At 28.8% G+C, this 16,454-nt stretch overlaps 2 protein-coding genes across 2 annotated transcripts in view; one reads left to right on the top strand and one right to left on the bottom strand.

The window, feature by feature from the left end:
* The first annotated feature begins 2,463 nt into the window (after positions 1 to 2,463).
* Positions 2,464 to 14,481, top strand: LOC108692886 (polycomb protein Scm). Its single transcript, XM_018201438.1, has 8 exons — positions 2,464 to 2,886; positions 9,636 to 9,935; positions 10,027 to 10,283; positions 10,422 to 10,989; positions 11,146 to 11,334; positions 12,494 to 13,051; positions 14,021 to 14,178; positions 14,253 to 14,481. Exons 1-8 carry the CDS (start codon positions 2,862 to 2,864, stop codon positions 14,385 to 14,387), a joined length of 2,190 nt encoding a protein of 729 aa, XP_018056927.1. The 5' UTR covers positions 2,464 to 2,861; the 3' UTR covers positions 14,388 to 14,481.
* A 1,078-nt stretch (positions 14,482 to 15,559) lies between these two features.
* The window catches only part of LOC108692894 (thioredoxin domain-containing protein 9), a 3,837-nt gene continuing 2,942 nt past the window's right edge, over positions 15,560 to 16,454 (bottom strand). Inside the window, exon 7 of the mRNA XM_018201452.1 lies at positions 15,560 to 15,735. The gene's annotated coding sequence lies outside the window, so the exon portion shown is untranslated. The remainder of the gene's footprint in view (positions 15,736 to 16,454) is intronic.

Below are 16,454 nucleotides of genomic sequence, written 5' to 3'. Positions count from 1 at the left end.
CAATTCATTAAATTTCATTGAATCTCAGGAAATTTCCCGAGACTTGGCAATCCTGCTATTGCTCGCAGGCAATTGGACGCCCACGAGCAGGGTGCCCATCTGTCGATCTTTGTCAGTTACATGATGAAAAGATAACCAGAATAATGGGGACTAGGGTCACAGCAAGACAGAGCTTCTTCGAAGTGTGGCGGGGGATGTATTCATGACTATCTAAATCCTTTTGGCTACACCCCTAAATCGAAATGGAAGTTTTGCTCTTACTAACTTGTCGAATGAGCCTAATTTCGTTAAATTGGGAGGTAGCGATTCTAAATAAATACCGATGAAAGTGTGTATAGCGCTGTATTAAGTGGCGGTGTAGTAGCGGCGTAATAAATTTTCTAACCTCAATAGTCAACCGTTAATTTTAACGCTAATATCTCGGTTTGCGGGGCAGAGCAACGCTTATTTCTGCCAGATTCGCAAATTTTATTTATCGCAAAACCGCGTCGAATAATTTTATTTATGAGCTGGGTATGCTAAGTTGTATCATTACTAAATTTTTTAACACTTTAAATTGGCATATCTTTAAATAATTTAATAAAATTAAATGTGTAAAATAATAAATAATAATATTACATAACATTAAAAATTACAATATGATATATGAATAAGAAACATGTACAATAGATTTTATTATCATGAAATCCGCATGAATGATTAATTTTCGTGTACAATTAATCGATAGAAATTGGATTGGCTAATTCACTCGAAAACGTCACAGACTATCGACTCAAGTGTGCTTAATAAACATATTATATTTTTCTTTTCGTTTTTGTTGAAAAAATATGTTCAAATTTTAATCTTATCTACATTACAAAAGATATTTTGCAATAATTTATGTAAGTAACAATTCTACTTTATCTCCTGATTTATAAAAAATTCTTAAAATTTTATATTGCAAGAAGTTATTTTTTAAACTTTTAAAAATTTTACTTTATTGGAACTTTTTAAAATATTATACAGGGTTTGCAAAATAATAAATCTTTCGCATAGGGGTGAAATGGACTAAACTGAAGAAAAAAATATCCTCTATCATTTTGCAATTTTTGTAATAGTTAATAAGATATTAACTGCTAAAAATTGCTGAAAATTGGTTTTCAATAATTTTTTATTCAAGTACGATCAACTTTACAGAAAAACTACAAGAGACGAAAATTATTTATTTTCTTCTCATAGAATTCTACGAATTTTTTCAGAATTTTGATTAAATACTGTGCTACTCAACTTTTAGTATTGCATTTTCTTATTTTTGCCAACATGAGAAAATACGTATTAAAATACGGTATTAAAAAATTCTGAAAAAATTCTTAAAGCTTTATGAGAAGAAAATAAACAATTTTTGTCTCTACAGTTTTTCCATAAAGTTAATAGTATTTGAGTAAAAAATTATTGAAAACCAATTTTCGGCAATTTTTAGCAATTAATATTTTGTTAACTATTACGAAAATTGCAAAATGATAGAGGATTTTTCTTCTCAATTTATTCATTCTGCCCCTATGCGAAAGATTTATCATTATTTTCCAAACACCCTGTATACTAAAATATAATATTGAAACGTTATATTCCATTTTCTTTTTGGGAAAATAAAAAAATCGTTTTAATTATAAAACATGGAAAAAGTTTCTGAAACATTTGTATCTTAATAAGATTAATAAAATTACATTTATTACGATATTTTTATTTGTAGCATTGTTTTATATATTTTTCTATTGTATTACTTAATTTTATTAAATATTAATCTTTATATTTTATAAATATTATTAATCTTTTATTAATTTTTTACAATTGATCTTTCCTCGCGTTATAAAAGAACATTGACGAGGCCCATCTTCAAAAATTCGTTTTATAAACATTTTCAACTCAAAATTATTTGATCTATCAGTGATTTTTTATCATGAGTCACAGTTAATCTTATAGGGTTTTTCATAAACAGAATTAGTATGCATTCAATGCACTTTAAAGCCGTTGTACACAAATCATAACATAAACATATACGTTTAATAAAAATATTAAACGAATTAATTGTAATTCAATACATTTTATTGTGTATATCTATTTGATAAAATATACATTGATTATGAAATTCGCCAATCACTCATTCGGCAACCATTTATAACAATCACTTAGTATCATGATTGGCCATTGGGACGACCAATCAACATCTTTAACACCAGTCATGCATTCTAATTGGTAGAATCCGACTAGCTCTCATTGAGGCCTACTGTCTGTATCATCGTCGCAGCCAATACGATGGCAAGATTCTAATCTAAGCTAAAGACCAATAAGAAACCGATCTATATGTGTTGCCGGCTTTATTCTTCTCCTGCTGTGCTGTAATCTTTGACCAGGCTTGCATGACATCGATATGCATCAGTATCTAACGAATGGATTCAATGGATCATACTTTTGTTCCGTATTCACTGCAGAGATAATCCACGGTAAGGAAAAAGAAGTTTTCCCATTCGTCACTATTATGTGAGAACGCGTGGCTAAAATTAAGACAAAATGGCGGACTGATACAACACTTTTAATGCGCGTTAGGTATGTTATTTTGTCTGTTGAGCTATATATTCCGACAGAGAGACGAATTGCGGAGCAAATAAGGAAACTCAACCGACTATTTCGTTTTGCGCGAGTGATATTCAGTGATTGATTCAGTTTCACACGAGTTGAGGCTTCATTTGACCTCGATTTCGTGGCGCCAAAATTTATTTCGATACAATCACAAACATGAGCTCAATTATCCGGTTGCGTTAGCTGGCCCCAGTGACAACTAGTGGCAATTTCATCTTTAATATTTGCTCACACGTTAACGGAGGATGTCTACACAGCCTAAAGCACGTGGTATGAAAAATTTTCATATATAATTTTTAATTATTTAAGCTTGAATATTTGCCTCCTTTCCTTGACTATTTTTTTTCTGCTGCAAATTCTTATGGAAAATTGATCCTGAAATATTATGGAGCAGGGTATAATAATGAAATATTGGGAATCGTAAAACTATGCATTTATTTATAAGTAATATATTTTATGTATAACATCTCTGCAGTGTACAAACATAATCATTTACATGTATACTACATAAATAGATGCATACATCTTATGTATTGTTACAATATATGTATGCCTAAATTAATGCTTTCATATCAATTTCCTATGAGACATACACTATCTTATAATTTTTAGATAAAATCATGTTTTTTTATAGATATAATTATTTTATTGAAAATATTGACATATACATATGAACGTACATTATTTGAGTAAAGTTTAAAACAACAACAAAATAACATATATGTTTAATATTAGATAATAAAATTGTTTAAAAACTGTCTTTTCATAGAAGAACAAGCAATCTGAAATCTTAGATTTCATTATTTGATCTTGGCAAAGGTTTCTTCATTGTTTGAAGTTGTTTATGGCTGCGTTTTGATATTCACTGCCAATGTTGAAACTGTACAGTATATGTTACACTATAGATTTTCAGCACTGACAGTGAATATCAGAATGTACCCTATGTATTCATCTGAAGATCGTTTTTTATTTCTTTCATCTTTTGTTAAAACTCATATGTATCAGAAAAACAAATCCAATCTTGTATCAGAGGTTAAGAGACAAAGTCTATGTGTAATGGTAAAGTGAAAATGGTAAACGTAACCTTTAGGCAGCCGGCATTTCTTCATTAAAATAATGATTCCTTTTCTCAAAAATTTTGTTATATAAGTATCGTATAGTATGGCGCAAAATTTCGAGATTTGAAAGTGACTCCCGGTCGGAAACATACGATCAAATATATAAAATGTTTATTTTTTAAAAAATAGTATATTGGGAATTTTTGGTATTGCTGATTCCAATTCTGAGCATAGATTTATAAAATTTCGAGCCCTAAACGCAATATTGACAATAAATGAATATAAATATAGACTCATACAAAGAATTTTCCTTTAGCGTTACCCAGAGTTAACGATATGGATGTAGAAAATTTGTAGCTCCTTTTTGATTTTTCTTTTTTGTTTTAAATTTTTTTGTATTTTTTTATTTTTTGTTTTATTTTTTGTTTTTTATCTTTTTATGTATTTTAATTTTTTTGTATATTTTTCAATACTTATATTTTTTTATATATTTTATATATTTTCTTATATATTTTGAGCAACATATATACAATTATGTTTAATACAATATTAGTACTAAAAATACCACCAAAAATGATGTATTTTAAATCACATTTAAAAATCACAAAAGTAATTTTCCCAGCTGTCTAAAGGTTAAAAATGGCAGTTTAATCAATTTTATTGTTTAACACTAAATATGTATGTAATTTTGTTATTGTTTTAAACTTAAGCTCTTTTCAAATAGCATACATTCATATGTTTATGTCGATCTTTTCAATAAAATAATTGCTTTTGTAATCCGATCCATACAGCACCGAAAGTTTTCAGAATTACTTCAAAAATTATTCAACTGAAAAGTGAAACATTTCATAAATATTGCGAAATATGTCTGTAATTTCTGAGACAGCTCTGAAATAGCAAAATGTCCGCAATTCTTGCACATGAGACCTTGTTGGAAGGTTAATGAAATGTTACAGAAAGAATCTGCAATTTTTTTGAAATATCATCCAAAAAAATTGAATTTCTATTATAGGCTCTAATGAATTAAATTAATTAAGAATAAAAAACCTTTCAGAACTAGTGGAGAATCCTGAATGTTATTGCAATCAAGTTTTGTATATAATAATTGAATAAATGTTTTAATCTTTGTTTGGATCTTCTTTAGTAAATATATTAATGATAAACAAATCTTGATCTTGATTGAAGGTTCCAAAGAATAAAGTAAGAAGGTAGAAAGCCAATGTGAGTCAATACAGATTGTTGGTGTAACAATACTATATATTCAGAAATGAAATAATTACAGATGTTTTGATCCTTTATTATTAGATTATCTTCAATGTAATTTTTGAAACTATTCAATTGTAAAATATATAATTGAAACAATTCAATTGTATAATATATAATTTTATCCAGGGATCAGCATTAGAGTAATATTTTTAGCTTCGATTAACGATTACTTAGATAATCAAAATCGGAAATTTAATTGATTAATTAGTAATCAAAAGGAAAAAATATTCAATTACTCGATTAATCAGTAATCAAGAAAAAAATTTAATTGTTCGATTAATCAAGTAATCAAAAACATAATTTTTTAATTATTTTATTAATCAGTAATCAGAATATCAATTTTTTGGTTACTTGATTAATCAGTAATTAGAATGTAAATAATTTCAATAACTGGAGTAATTCTGTAATCAGACTTAAAATTTTTCAATAATTCCACTACTCAATAATCAGTGTTAAATATTTTTTGATTGTTTAATTGATTATTTTTTTTATTTAGCGGAAAACTTTGCTCTTTCTCTGTTTAATGTTGAAATAGTCTTGATATTTTTAGACGATTTGTATGATTTTTATTGCGACATAACTACACATCTAATTTTTTAATATCTTTTGACGATTTATACAATATTTATTGTGACATGAATATATACTTTATAATTTTATTCTTAGAATTCATTCAATATTTAAATATTTTGTATTAATTTTAAAATTTTGTGATTCAATTTGGCTGATGAAGACTTATCGTCGAAACGTTCCATGTTATCTGTATGACATCGAATATTAATTTGTGATGTAAAGTGATATATATATATATATATATTTGTTTAAATTAGATCTTTCTTTTGCTCTTTTTCTAACCTATCTACTTTTTTTAATTTTCGATTTTGATTACTGTTTAAGTAATCATTAATCGAAGGTAAAAATATTCTAATGTCGATCCCTGATTTTATCATGTATTATATATTATATGTTAGTTTATTCTGTTGCTATATTAACTTTTAACGCATTGAAAATATTAATGGATTTATTTTTTTTTTTTTTTGCAAGGCGGGGAAATGCCTACGCGCATATCCTCAGTTCCGCGGGAACCCTGGGCACGCGTGCATATTTCAGGCTTGTAGACCAACATGATTGGTCGGCCCTTCCCCCGATGACCTTTGTTACTACCAGTGTCTTGAGAAGGGCATCGTCTTCTCTACACACGAGGAGAAGACACCTCCTCCGTCTCACCTCCTCTCAGTGTTGTGAGGTGGGGCCGGCACACAGTAGTACCGATCTGAATATAGACCATCGAAAATGAAATTTTCAATCTTTTCATTGAAAAATAAATTTCTTGTAAAATAATTCCTATTTAATGTATAAAATTTTAGAAGTAACAGTATTTTTCCCAAAAGAAAATATTAAGTTATAATTAACAATAAAATTTGAAAAAGATACTTTATCTTCCTACGGTTAAATTAATGAAATAATCAATACATCATTAAATAAGATATTTTAAACTAATAATATGCAAATTATATTATTCTTTTAAAGTTAAATTACTATTAAATTTATTTCTAAAAAATTATTTCAATAAAAACAATGTTTTATAATAAATATAATATAATTTAACCTTTACAAAAAAAGGAATCAAAAAAAATTCACAAATGAAGATGCATTATAAATATTAAATAATAAATATTAAATATTAAATTTTTTTAATTTCCTTATAGAGAATCTGCAGAGACTTGCAGAAGTAAGAATTATTAACTTTTATGTGTACTCACACAAAAAAAAAACGATGAAGCAAAAACCATTTTTGCTTCAATGTTGAATAATTTGGTGAAAAAAAATCGTACAGAGGTCTATAAAAAAGAAAATTGAAAGTTAAGTTATTTAGTGGCCCGTTTTTTTTGCACATTAAATTTTTGCACAAATTTTTAATATTTTCAAATAACAATAAAAAAAATCATTGTAGCGAGATGTTTAAAAAAGCCTTTTAAAGCTTGAAATCTCTACTTTCGAAATCTGTAATTGATATTTCAATTTGATTGATCTTATATGGAGCTATATGGACACAAATGGATACCCATCAAATATGAAAATTTTGTACAAATTTTACAAATATATGTTCTATGGCGTGAAGTAAAGATTAAAAATGCGATTTACAACAATCGAAAGTATGAATCTTTACCTTCAATTTGCTTTTTTATAGATCTCAATTTTTTTTCAACGAGTTATTCAACATTGAAGCAAACAAAATCGTTTTTGCTTCATCGTTTTTTTTTGCGTGTGAATATACATAAAGAGTTGATAATTTTTCCTTTTACAAGCTGCAAATCCTCTACAGAAATTAAAAAATCATTTAATGTATCTAATGCACTTTCATTTGTGAGTTCTTTTTTATTCCTTTTTTTGTTAAGTCAAATTATATGTTTATTATAAAAAAATTGTTTTTATTGAAAAATTAATTTTAATATACGATGCAATAAATAAATGTATTCTTACTTATGTATTCTTACTTATTTCTTATTCAGACAGTTGTTAACTGCCATCGCAATACGTATTCTTACATAACGCTGCGATTTCTTTTGAAAATTTTATTTTCGTGAAGTTTATAGAAATATTGATAGCTATCAGCTGTCAAAAGACTATTTTTAAAAATCCCATTTAAAGCAATATTAAAGTTCAAGGCCTCACACAGTAAACAAAAAAATTCGGCCGACGCTGTATTTCTTAATCAATTTTAAAGTATTTTTTTTATTTGCTCGATATTGAATGAGTTATATATCCATTCTGCGTAAATTTTGATTACAGTTCAATGAATATTCGTTAATTTTGATCGTGTAATTTTGATTAATTCTTTTGCTCACTTTATTGGATCGATAATGTTTACTTTGAACTGTAATCAAAATTTATGCAACATGGACACTAAATTTAATTCATTTAATTTCGAGCATATTAAAAAAAAAACTTTAAAATTGATTAAGAATTTGAGCGTTGGTCGAATTTTGTCTACAAAGGTAGTTTACTGTCTATCCGTGTTCCGATGTCTCAGATTAAAATTGTTGAAAAAATTTTTTAAAATATGTTGTTTTTTGGATATTCAACCGCATTAGAGGATTCCTATCCCGATTGAATTTCAAATATTAAAATAACTATCCTACACTTAAATCTATAGTGTCAAATTTAACCTAATATGAGTCGCCACTGCTCCTACTAAATATATCGTTATTTTATACTAAAATAATAGTTATATTTTACATTATACAGTGTCAATTTAACACTATATAGTCAAATTTAACTATCGTACGAACATGACATGCATATGCATGAAAAATATATTATTTAATTAAACCGATGAAATTTATCGTCTAATTACACGTTTCGATCTACAATACATTGTGTGTTCTCAATATTTACCAAATTAAAAAATATCCATAACGATTATTAAAATCGATAGGTATGGTATAAGTGCAAAAAAAAAACCCATAGGTTAGCGCAACGAATTTTAGAATGAAAACTAAATTGAATTCTCGAAAAGTTCTCAATCATTTCCCAATTTTCACAATCGAGATATTAATTTTTAAAGCGTCAAATATCCGCCATCGCAATTGCTTGGTACGCTGGGAGTAGGAACTGCCTGGCTGTCAAGCGCTCACGCCGCCGCGAGTCTCCATGGCCATGGTCCGATTCATACTGACAACGCTTATGAGCATCGTTTGTTCTTTAACATTTAACAAACAACAAGGATGAAATAATTTTTAAGCGTTGTGAACGTGAATCGGACCGCGGCCCATGTCATCATGATTTGACCGGCGCGCCTGCCAAGCTATTCCCACTCTCCACGGCCCACGTGCCAAGCCATCAATGGGCGTACACTTTGGTATTAATACGAACGGATGGGCTTATTCGGCTATCTTTAACGATCAATATCTCGTTAACTATATGCGAGCATTGCAAAATAGTAGAGTTTTGTATTTAAGAATTATTTATTAAATATATTTTCATTGAAAATTTTTTCATTGAATAAAATAATTTTATTGAAATATAATATAAACCTTTTGATAAAATATATAATAAATATATGATAAAATGAAAATTTTAAACTAATCAAGTTATATATTCATATATCTTTTGTATTCGCATCAAGTCGCAATTATAATTCAATGGTTCAATGTTGTATGTAATAGTATAATTTATAATTTGAAATGAAATGTGTGATGATTGTAGGGATGTGTAGAAAAATAGTGATCAGTATTACAATAGTGACAGTCATACAAAGATAAAAATTTATGAAGGTTTATGATATTATTTCTTTTCCACATAAATATCTACTTTAAAAATAAAACAAATATACTTTTATAAAGTTTATTCATTCATGTACAAAAGTTTTTGCAATTAAAGTAAACAACTCAAAATGATGTTAAACTGACTCATCATTGAAATGACTTTTAGTAAACATTTTGAAGCCATTTCAATGTTGATTTTTTGTTCTGTTTAAATATATTTTTCAATTTATTGCATATGATAGATTGCAGAAACATTTCTGTTAAAGTATTTTATATGACAATATTGCAGAATCCTTTTAGAATTCTTGCACAGGAGATGTGAAAGATTGAAACATTTCTGAAAATTTTATGCAACAATCGGTGCTATATGAGGGATGATGACGTCTTTATAATAAACAGAAATTTTGAATATCTATCTTTGTTGTAGGTCCAGGGAGACCACCAAAATTGAAGAACATTCCATGCACGTGGTGTGGAGAGACTAAACTACCATTGAAATATGTTCTTCCCACGCAGAATGGCAAAAAGGAATTTTGTTCAGAGACTTGTCTGTCCGAATCTCGCAAAACTTATACAAGGAGTGTTTGTGTGCAATGTGAAAATGTGATAGCGATCAGGGTTACACCTTTTAGACTGGAACAAAAAGATGCTCCAACAAAGGATTTTTGTTCTGCATATTGTTTAAATGTGTATCAGAAAAAAGAAACACAAGCAGACACAAAGAAGAGTGAGTGACTATAGTTTTGCATAAATCTACACAAACTTATATAGCAATTCAAACAATTTTTAACAAATTGAAACAAATGTTTAATTTATAGACAGCAATGATTCATCGTTACTGTCTCCTACTTCATCTCCGTCTCCAGCTTCATCTGGATTGCCAAGCAATAATAATGCACAGACAACACAACCTTACACAAACACAAATAATCACACAACTGTATCTCGTCCACCAACAACATCTACTGGAACATCTACTGCATCGTTGCAATATGAAGCCTTTCAAACTTTTGATTGGGATCTTTATTTAAAAGAAACAAACAGCAAAGCAGCTTCACTCGAGTGCTTCAAGCAGGTATAGCGGTACAGCATACTGCATTTGATCTGTTGATATACAATTTTTATTTAATTATTAATTATTGCAGAATATATAAGTTTAGTGCTAATTTACTGCTTACACATTGTACATTATATATTATTATTTTGATTTCAGCATGAAATTCCACCAACAAATGAATTTAAGATTAATATGAAATTGGAAGCATTAGATCCACGAAACTTGACATCAACTTGTATCGCCACAGTAGTAGGTGTTCTGGGACCGCGATTAAGATTAAGATTAGATGGTTCTGATAACAAAAATGATTTCTGGCGATTAGTCGATAGTAACGAAATACATCCAATAGGCCACTGTGAGAAATCTGGCGGGATGCTTCAGCCGCCACTAGGCTTCCGGATGAATGCTTCTAGTTGGCCAATGTTCCTCCTAAAAACTTTAAATGGTGCCGAAATGGCACCGGCTAAAGTATTCAAACGTGAACCAAAGACGCCACGCTCTAATTTGTTTGAGGTCGGACACAAATTAGAAGCAATCGATAAAAAAAATCCACAGCTTATATGCACTGCAACCGTTGGCGCAGTTAATGAGGATCAGATACATATTACGTTTGATGGTTGGCGCGGTGCTTTTGATTACTGGTGTCGTTATGATTCTCGAGATATTTTCCCTGCAGGATGGTGTTTTAAAAGTGGACATCCATTGCAACCACCAAGACAAAAATGTACACATAAATAAATAATTATATTTATAATTTGTAAAGTAACTGCATAACTATACAAATTCATTAATGCATATATCTCTTAATCTCTTATCTTGTTTATAGTATTTAAATATTTTTAATTCACATTTTTAACATATTTAATTTTAATTTTTATAGCAGGTTCAAACAAGGGATTTAGAGGGTCTAAAGCCAACAGTAATGTTTTTCTTGTAATGGCGGTTGGTTCTGGAAATAATAATAATAGAGAGTCTGCAGTTGCATTAGTAACACCTGCAGGCTCCAATGCATTACAGCCAGCTACGGAACCTGACACTAGCACAATCAATACCAAACCGCTTGAAAATGGTAAGTAAATTGTAATTCTATATCAGGGATACTTTGCTATGAAAAATCAAGCCTTATTTCTGTGCCATTTGGGCGAATAGATAGTTTTGGAAACTATAAATTTCAGCATTCCTGCTCAATCGATACTGTCAACTTGATTCAGGGCCCTTATTTTAGAAGAATATCATAAACTAAGTAAATGCTATAATATATATGTAACGTATAGCATATGTAACGCATATATATAACTATAATATTTCTTTAGATTTTCGTATGCGATACTTATGTCGATGGCAATAATACTTGTTTTCCTACTGAATTGCTAGCTGGATTAGAATCTTGCCACTGTATTGGCTGGCACTGACAGCACCGCAGCCAATACGGTGGCAAGATTCTAATCCAGCTAGCAATCAGCAGGAAAATAAGCATGTGCCATTGGCTTTATTTTTAGGAATCCAGTTTTTATTTTAGCTGATCCCAGATCGGAAGTATCAGAACGTAGTTAAAATCAAACGTAATCATGATTTTTAGTAACACTTTTTAGGCTTTTACATTATTCACATTATCTTAAAAGATACTAGAAGGTTTGCGGATTATCATCGTGTTTCTATCCATGTGATTTCTGATGATTGCACAAATAAAGTGATGATTCTTTGATTGTTACAAATAATAACACTCAAATAAAACGCTTAGTCCTATACATTCGTGAATCTGTTGTTCGCTGTTCACAGATACATACATCAAAATAAATAAATACATAAATCAGAATAAAGGAGGATGTAGAATTATAGTATCATATGCAGGTTTAATTATAATTGTAGATGTATGTATCTGTGGACAACAAATGACACACACGCGCGAACACATTTGCGAATATATAGCGAATTAACAGCATTTTATTTGAGCGTTATTATTTGTAAGAATTAAAAAATCATCACTTCATTTGCGCAATCATCGGAAATCATGTTTGATACTTATCATGTTCTGATACTTAATCTGATATTTATCTGATACAGTATCAAGCGAGCAAGATGAATTTTTTTTTTCGCCCGGATGGCGCAGAAGGGCGATATTTATCTATACCCGATTCTACAATCAATTCAGGTGATGTGCTATATTTTCTACAAAAAACGATAAAGTTCACGCAAAAAATTTTTAATGATTTAATTGTATATTGCAGTTACGCTTTATGTCAACCATAAATGTCACTGTGGGCCATATTTTGATATTCGAAAAGTGAAAGTCCTGCCAGCGCAATTTGGTCCTGGTCCTATGACAAATATTGCAAGAGACATCTTTCAAGCATTTTTAATGGCAGCCTTGAATCCCAAGCAAATGTTGGGTTTACTGAGAAATGGTGATGGCGAAACTGTAACTTTGAGTATGGGAACCTTGAAAAAACCTGCAGCTGTTAAATTATCTCATTTTTTGGAAGAAGAAGACTTCTATGCATACATTAGACAGCAACTTGAGGACCTTCGTACATGTGAATACATGTTAACTAAGAGAAAAGAATCTTGTACCAAGTGTCTCACATCTTTGCTACAACAACCACAATCCACTAATGATGAAGAAGCAAATGATTCTATAGGAGAAAAACGAAGGTGGTCATCGGAAAATCAACAAAACTTAACGCCAACTCAGCAACAGCATGTTCAGCAAACTCCTGTACAGAGTATAAATCATTCTACAGAATCATCTCCTACATCTGCGAAGCAACCTCGCAAATCTATTCCCGGTATTTCATATTTTTTATAAAGCTTTATTATAACGTAGTCCAACAAGAAAATCTGCGGCAAGCAGGGCCAATATTTCTTAATAAACTCAAAGTTGTTGAATCTAAATTCGCCAACGAAAGATGCTTATCACGTCAGCTTTTTGAGATAAATACAGCGTTTTTTTACCATATTTATCACTTTTTTTTGTGACCAAACAAAATTTTATTTTTCAATTTCATTAACAGTTATTCCATTAATCTTCATCTTTAAAAGGAATTTGCATTTTTTATTGTGTAATTTTTTTTATTGAGTTGTGAACGTTTGCTGAAATGTAAAATAGCGGATTGGATCCAAATTAACGAATTGGAATCGGAAAGTGGAGAGATAGATTTGTATCAAAATAATATCTGTATTTTTATCAATTTTTTAGTCCATTAAGTCTATCATTTCAAATTTCGTAATTTTGAATTCATAAGCAACGATCGCCATTTTACACTTCAGAAAATGTTCATAACTCGAAAAAAAATATACATTAAACAATGGAAATTCTTTTTAAAGATGAAGATTAGCTTTTTAGAGGGGCGTTAATGAAATTGAAAAACAAAAATTTTGTTTGGCTACAATAAAATAGTAAATATGGCAAAAAAACATTATTTATATTATTTAATTTCTTAATCTCAAAAACATAATGTGATGGGCATCTTTTGCTAGCTGGATTCAGCGATCTTGAATTTATTAAAAAATACTGGTCCTACTCGCCGCAGAAAAAAAAGATCAAATTTTATTTTAGTAGCAGTTTAATTAACCTGCGAATTAAATAAGGATATTTATAATTATTTAAGAACATACAGTGATAGATATAGTGATAGATGATAGATAGTTATTACTTTATTGTTTAAGCTAATATGCTATCTTGGAAGCTTGAATATGAAATTAACTAGCATTTTTATGAAGACATATTTAAGATTAAGAAATATATTTACGTACAGAATTGGAAGCAGCGACGTCTACTACTCAATCGAATGAAGCCTCTGGAAGTCGCACTCTTCCCATTGAACCAGGAGAATGGACTATTGAAGATGTAATACATTTTATTGCCATTACAGACCCAATATTAGGACAACATGCAGATTTATTCAAGAAGCATGTGAGTTAAATATAAACAGGCTTCAACATTTTATTTTATCATAAAATTATAACAATAATAACGATAATTTTTAGGAAATTGATGGCAAGGCCCTACTTCTTCTCAATAGTGATATGATGATGAAGTACATGGGACTAAAACTTGGGCCAGCACTTAAGATTTGTAATTTGGTAAACCGTATTAAAGGTAGAAGACATACACATATGTGATTTTCTCACATATAAATACTGTATGATCTGATCTGAAATACATGCGTTTTATGCATTTCAATCTATGAATTAAATTCGTTGTTAATAAGAAGAATTTATGTGTTTTTTATTATTTTTTAAATTATATTCTAATATTAATTTTTAAATTTAGATTAGGAAACAAAAATTGAAAATTAAATTTGAAAATTTTTAATTTGTCAGACTATTATTTTATTTCAGAAAAGTATAAATTTGTATTAATTAGTTGTAACACAAGTATTTTTTAAATAAATTTACCATTGCCCAATAAGTATTAGATTAGCATAATGGGATTCCATGTATTAGATAAGCAGTGATAAACATAAAATCTAATATAATTTTTACATATTCTTATATGTGTATACGTACATCTCGCGCGCGCGCGCACGCGCACACACACACACACACACACACACACACAACATGCATGCATTCACACACTCATAAAAGATAATGACGTTTCATATACCTACTTGTAAATATAGCGTGTTTTCAGCAACGAAATACATACACTGTATAATACAGTAATAGCGTCCGACTTGTAAAATGTTGCTTTTCTATTTCAGAGTGAAATCATATACCTATGTCCGAATATAATCTTGAAATCTTTTATCAAAGTATTACTCCTAGAAAAATAAATGATAATGTAAATGGTAATGTAAAAAATTTGGTGTTCGTAAAGTGATATAAAACGAGGACACATTTTATGTATGATTGCATCGGTTATGTTATAGCTGAAAAACATGGAATCGTACACTGTGTTACACAGGGTTGCCTGTATACGTTGCTGGAAAACATCTATTGTCGTATCGTATGTTATGTTGCAGTGCTATGAAATACATATATTGTAAACGAGATATTTGTCTTGTAATATTTTTATAAGTAATGTTCATGATTGATCACATTAAAACTTTTTTAATACTTTATTTTGGTTTATATACATGACATTACTGCTATATTCAGTTTGAGCATTTCTACATACATCCCGATTGACTTAATATTTCAACAGTTTTTTAAATTAAAAAAATTAATGTTTTCTCCTAAAATGTAAGATCATAAATTTTCATTATACTGTAGATGAATTTAAACACATTAAACATTTAAACACATATACCTTCTAATATATAAAAAATTAATACAATGTGTGTTGGTTGCTTTTTTCCATTGTGTGATAATTTTTTTTTTATTATATAAGATAAACTACAAATATTTCGGAACATTTTAAAAGTTACATTATAAAATTAGTTAACTATGTATGACTTATCATTGCATTACTACTGTGATATTCTCCATAACTTGTACAGCAATCTCTCATGTTTCGCAATAGAATCTGCAAATAAATTACAGTTTATACACAATACATGAAAATTACTTTCTTTATTTATAATTCCATAAATTAATTTTCGTTTTGATTTTTATCATAAAATTCAAAAAGTATCATATCTCTTATTTGTATGAAATTATTCTTGTGAATATAAAGATTAAATGTATGTTATAATTATTTATACATTGTCTCAAAAATTTTTAAGCTTTTTTTTTATTGTAGAATGACTGTTAAAATACAGAATTATTTTCTAGAAAATTTACTTTCTATAAAGTTGTATTTCTTTCTCTACGTTATTTATTTATTATAACATAAAAAATGGGAGTATGTTGAGAAAAATAATATAATAAAAAATGAATATAATCTCAAAAGATATTCTAATGCTTGATCAGCCAACCACCGTATTCACTTAATGTAATTTTACTGTGATTTTTTTTCTTCTGAAATTGAAAATAAAGTTGAAAGGACATTAAAGTTCTCCGATTAATCGTCGCAGCCATAGTAGAATCATGTTTTCACTTTACTTTTTACGATTATTTCTTGATTCATGAGAGATAAAAAATAGTTTCTGTCTATTTTTATAAGTTTAAATGCGATTATTTTATTTTTTTAAATTTTCTATTCATAGCTCTTCCATCTCTTTACTTACAAATGGCATACAAGAAATTATAATAAAGTATGTATTTCTCAAATTATGAAATATATATTTACAATAACTAAATAAT

Source organism: Atta colombica, unplaced genomic scaffold (genome assembly GCF_001594045.1).
Source record: "Atta colombica isolate Treedump-2 unplaced genomic scaffold, Acol1.0 scaffold83, whole genome shotgun sequence".
Classification (NCBI taxonomy): Eukaryota; Metazoa; Arthropoda; class Insecta; order Hymenoptera; family Formicidae; genus Atta; species Atta colombica.
The sequence above is the reverse complement of the archived record's forward strand: the minus strand, read 5'-3'. Positions and strand labels throughout refer to the sequence as shown.

Coding starts and splice junctions, on each gene's coding strand:
- LOC108692886 (XM_018201438.1), top strand. CDS start 2,862: ATGTCTACACAGCCTAAAGCACGTG. Junction 9,936..10,026: donor ACAAGCAGACACAAAGAAGA/GTGAGTGACTAT, acceptor TTTAATTTATAG/ACAGCAATGATTCATCGTTA. Junction 11,335..12,493: donor TACCAAACCGCTTGAAAATG/GTAAGTAAATTG, acceptor TGTATATTGCAG/TTACGCTTTATGTCAACCAT.